Source organism: Erpetoichthys calabaricus, chromosome 15, assembly GCF_900747795.2.
Source record: "Erpetoichthys calabaricus chromosome 15, fErpCal1.3, whole genome shotgun sequence".
Classification (NCBI taxonomy): domain Eukaryota; kingdom Metazoa; phylum Chordata; class Cladistia; order Polypteriformes; family Polypteridae; genus Erpetoichthys; species Erpetoichthys calabaricus.
This window is the reverse complement of record NC_041408.2, coordinates 4322311-4327500: the sequence shown is the minus strand read 5'-3', so window position 1 is coordinate 4327500 and position 5190 is coordinate 4322311. Positions and strand designations below refer to the sequence as shown.

At 40.1% G+C, this 5190-nt stretch overlaps 1 protein-coding gene across 1 annotated transcript in view; it reads left to right on the top strand.

Annotated features, from left to right (window-relative positions):
• Positions 1 to 4496, top strand: part of gpcpd1 (glycerophosphocholine phosphodiesterase 1) — a 52094-nt gene extending 47598 nt beyond the window's left edge. Inside the window, exon 20 of the mRNA XM_028820227.2 lies at positions 4259 to 4496. Coding sequence (XP_028676060.1) covers positions 4259 to 4460 — 202 coding nt within the window. The 3' untranslated portion in view covers positions 4461 to 4496. The remainder of the gene's footprint in view (positions 1 to 4258) is intronic.
• Positions 4497 to 5190: the final 694 nt, after the last annotated feature.

The window sequence follows — 5190 nt, the reverse complement described above, 5'->3', positions numbered from 1 at the left end:
TGGTTCAGATTGCTTCATCCTAACAGGACTTACAACAGAATATTCGGGGCCTCTTTTGAATGAATCTCCCTGTGTATATATACAGTAATCCCTCCTCCATCGCGGGGGTTGCGTTCCAGAGCCACCCACGAAATAAGAAAATCCGCGAAGTAGAAACCATATGTTTATATGGTTATTTTTATATTGTCATGCTTGGGTCACAGATTTGCGCAGAAACACAGGAGGTTGTAGAGAGACAGGAACGTTATTCAAACACTGCAAACAAACATTTGTCTCTTTTTCAAAAGTTTAAACTGTGCTCCATGACAAGACAGAGATGACAGTTCCGTCTCACAATTAAAAGAATGCAAACATATTTTCCTCTTCAAAGGAGTGCCCGTCAGGAGCAGAGTCTGTCAGAAAGACAGAGAGTAAAGCAAACAAATCAATAGGGCTGTTTGCTTTTAAGTATGCGAAGCACCACGGCACAAAGCTGTTGTAGGCGGCAGCTCACACCCCCTCCGTCAGGAGCAGAGAAATAGAGAGAGAGAGAGAGAGACAGAGTAAAACAAAGTCAAAAATCAATACGTGCCCTTTGAGCTTTTAAGTATGCGAAGCACCGTGCAGCATGTCCTTCAGGAAGCAGCTGCACACAGAAGGTAGAAACGTCCCTATCGTCTAGGTGTGCGAACAGCCCCCCTGCTCACACCCCCCTACGTCAGCGAGAGAGAGAAAGTAAGTTGGGTAGCTTCTCAGCCATCTGCCAATAGCGTCCCTTGTATGAAATCAACTGGGCAAACCAACTGAGGAAGCATGTACCAGAAATTAAAAGACCCATTGTCCGCAGAAACCCGCGAAGCAGCGAAAAATCCGCGATATATATTTAAATATGCTTACATATAAAATCCGCAATGGAGTGAAGCCGCGAAAGGCGAAGCGCGATATAGCGAGGGATCACTGTATATATATATATATATATATATATATATATATATATATATATATATATATATATATATATATATACACACAAGTAAAAAACTTTAAATCTGGCCCTCTCACCCATCCTTTACAGAGTCAGGCCTTTGTTTTTTTTATTATCACTGGTAAGTATTCACCTTGCATTGGTGGCATAGTATACAAGTGGAGATTCCCTGCATTTAACATGTTAACTTTTTAGTGTTAATTGCAATCTAGTTTAGCTAGATTTTAGTGTCCAAAAAAAAAGGGGCAAGAATTAGTCTGAGTCCATTTCAGCTTTGCAGTTTGTGGTGGTTGTACTTTAAAATCAGTGGCTTGTATGAAACTCTTAAGGGGCTCCAATACAAGACTCTTTGGCAAACACCCGAGGAAATGCATGAGGTGTTGCATGCTTTTGTGCTGCATGCTTGAGTATGCATGAACTGATTTATTTTAATGAGACGTTAAAAACCATCATGGGTCTAAGTTCACCAAACAGCTATCTCTTTACAATACAGTTTATTTTTGTATAGCCCAAAATCACACAAGAAGTGTCACAATGCGCTTTAACAGGCCCTGCCTCTTGACATCCCCCCAGCCTTGACTCTCTAAGAAGACATAAATGAAAAACTCCCAAAAAACCCTTGTAGGGAAAATACGGAAGAAACCCTGGGAAAGGCAGTACAGAGAGAGACCCCTTTCCAGGTAGGTTGGGCATGCAGTGGGTGTCAAAAAGAAGGGGTTCAATACAATACAATACACAGAACAGAGCGAATCCTCAATACAGTATAAAAATACAAATTTGACAAGTACGGAGCAGAATTTAACAGTAGATGATATCCCATAATAGAATTTGGATTTGTTCAGAGAGTCCTGGAGACCTCGGCCATCAAGCTGCCTTCCCCTATTGGCCATTCCACAGCTGAGTTAGCACTGGGCCTGCAAATCCAATGAAAGGACCCCACTACCCCTCGATTCCTGTGATCCTCCATCAGAGATTACTTTACCTTAGGCAGACAATACAACTTGGCAGGTCTACATGGCACCAAGTGCCACATTTGAGTACCGAGAAGAGAAACAGAATAGGTGAGGGTTAGTAACAAATTGTAACTATCATGTTACTTATGTTTTAGTGCTAATGACTAACAACAGAGATGCAGTCTGTACAGTTAATCAGCAGCTCTAGGCAGGGTGGGCTAAACTGAAGTGGTGAGTCTTCAGCCGGGATTTAAAAGCCGATACCGAAGGGGCATCTCTTATAGTGGCTGGCATACCCTTCCACAGTTTAGGGACCCTGTAACTAAAAGCTCGACCTCCCACTGCTATTTTATTAATTCTTGGAATTATAAGCAGACCAGCATCTTAAGATCTTAATGTGCGCTCAGGTTTGTAAGTCATGATAAGTTCAGACAAGTAAGCCGGACCTCGACCATTTAATGCTTTCTATGGTAAAAGGAGGATTTTGAAATCTGCCCTGAACTTAACCGGGAGCCAAGGGAAGGATTTAAGAACTGGAGTTATGTGTTCATATTTTCTTGTTCTTGTAATAATTCTTGCATCAGCATTTTGGATTAACTATAGGCTGTATAAAGAACAGTTTGAACATCCAGTGAACAGCGCAATAAATGCATACTCCAGAGAAGGACACTGGCACTTTACTATTTTTCTTATTACTGTTAATGTTGCTATTATTGTTCGTGTGTAATGATTCCTACAGTTGTGTTTTTAAAATGTCTTTATTTTACTATCAAAAAGTAAATAAAGGAAATACTTCATTGTCACCAAAGTCACAAAGTGCAGAGTGAGCATTTATGGGCAAATAATATGCTCAGTGCACATTCCTATTCATTCAAAGTTTTCCTATACTACTATAAACATTGTCCAGGTGGGACATCCCCGCACTTCTCGCACACCAGTCTGATCGTCACATCATGAACAAAAGGATAACTACTGTTCTCGAGTTATTCGCGGGGGAAAAAGTGTTTTATAATTAGCCATGGTAACTGTTGAAGATGTAATAGAATAATTAATGAATATTTGCTGTCTCTTGCCTTACGTGGACCTTGAGCAGCTTTCCTCTATGTCTGTGTGTCTGATCTTCGCTTCACCAGTGCTTCGTCTCTCAAGCGATTTCCCATAAAGCCTTCATCTCAGACTCTGTCCGTGTTTTCGAAGCACCTTTCTCACCACCTGTCCAGTTTTATACATCCCTCTTTTAGTGTGCCTCCTATGCCTTTATTATTCCTCCTTGTGCATCTCACACTCTCGCTTCGTCCTTTGTCACATCACCGATGTTAAACTGACCGGTCCGACCAAAGCCAAACTGACAGATTGAATTGCTCAGCAGGACTGAACACACGTACCTTTTATGTTTTATTATATTTCTCTATTGTATAAAAAAGTCTTTCGACAAGACGGGACGTGACCGTTTGATAAAGACTTTTTCCATGTCCCGTGAGATGAGAATATTGCCATGATATTTTTAAGTCCTGCCCTCCCAGAAACCATTTTCAGACAAGACCACGGTACTCTCACCTCTCAGTCTGGTGAATGCGTTCGTCAGACACACTTCCTGTGTTCTCGGCTCTTAGAAATTTTAATGTTTTCCTCACTTTAAGTTCCCAATTAAGGAAGACGTATTATGTCCAAATCTTATTGAAGAATTTCATCCTGAAGGGTTATCATCAGAAAAAATAAGTACACGGGCAATCCTAGCACAGAAAAACGAGGAAGTCAAATGAGTTTACGCCAAAAATGTCGATCGGTTACACGGCAGATTGTTTAAATGTGTATCAATAGACTACGCTGAACCAGTTGGTGATGATTGTGAGGTATATGAAAACATCAACTTACAATATCACAAAGAATATCTACAACTGTTAACACTGTCCGGTCTTCCACCGCACAAATTACTGTAGAAAGAAGGACGTATCCAAGAAAGGTAATGTAGTACATCTTCAGGGGATAAAATTAGACACCAAAGGAGTTCTTGATATGCCATTCGTATTAAAAGGTTTACAGTTTCCCGTTAGAATAGCTTTTGCAAAGACAATTAAAAATCTCAGAGCCAAACATTCAAAAAAAGTAATTTTATTTAATAAAGTGAAAGAAATGAAATGCAATCACGGGCAGTTATACATCGTATGGATGCAAATGTAATGATTGAGAGTGTTATGTGTTTCTGGACTTTTTTTTAATTCTTCAGTTAATCCATCATTAGAGGAGATCCCTATAATTAAAATCCAAAGCCTGTTTTTATTGCCCTTCTCTGTAAACAAATTTTTTAAGCAGCAGCATTTGTTTCTTTTTCATTTGACAGAATCTGTGACGCCAGACTCGAGCAAGCAAATATCTTTGAAGTGGAAGAGCAAGAACGTCTCAAAAGGGGGATTCCAGAAGAAACCTTAAAAAGTTGTGCCTGTTCCACTTTAAGCCTTTCCTGTTCCCTGATGCCCTGTCCCAGAATGCAGGAGTGTAAAAGCACAGACGTTGATTCAGTATTCTGTGCCTCTTCTGTGTAATTTACCTTAAGCCATAAAAAGATCATTTTGAGACAAGTGCCATGCCTAATAAATACAAGTGTGGGGTTTGTGGAAAAACAACATCAGCAATAACTGCAGATTATTTTCCACACTGGAATAGATCTTTTTACGTAGCGCTGTGCTGCTTGTTTTATTCTTTCCCGATGATCTGATCTTGATGTTTTTTTTATACATAATGTTCATTTCACAAGAACACCTGACTTTTACACTACTAGAAAAAAGTTGCTGTCTTCTTTTAGTGCCAAATTTAGGTGAGGTGAGTTTTACAGAGTGTGGACTTGATACTTTATCAGTTTGTCCTTTTACTAGGATAACTTGCCCGAGTCAGGGTTATTAAGTTGAATTTGTTATTCTGAAGAAAGTTCATCAATAGGTTGACATCTTATTGCTTGACATGTTATTTAAATTATCAGCTTCACTTCAGTTAGTCTGCAAAATTGCCATCTGCACGTGCACAGGGAGTGTCGACGTGCTAAATCTTGTATCTCACTATTTTAAAACGTAATTTTCTCAAAGACACTTTACCGTCCCACGAGAGACAAGGCAGTGAGACAAAACAACAGCTGCTGTACAGTCTTTTAAATGAACGACGCACAACGCAACAAGCAGAACATGCAGCAGCAAGCCAGCAGCTGATCCAACTGCATCTCCTTAGTGTCCGGTCAGCCCCCACTTCACAATGCAAGTGGCAGAGACATGAAGTGGGTAG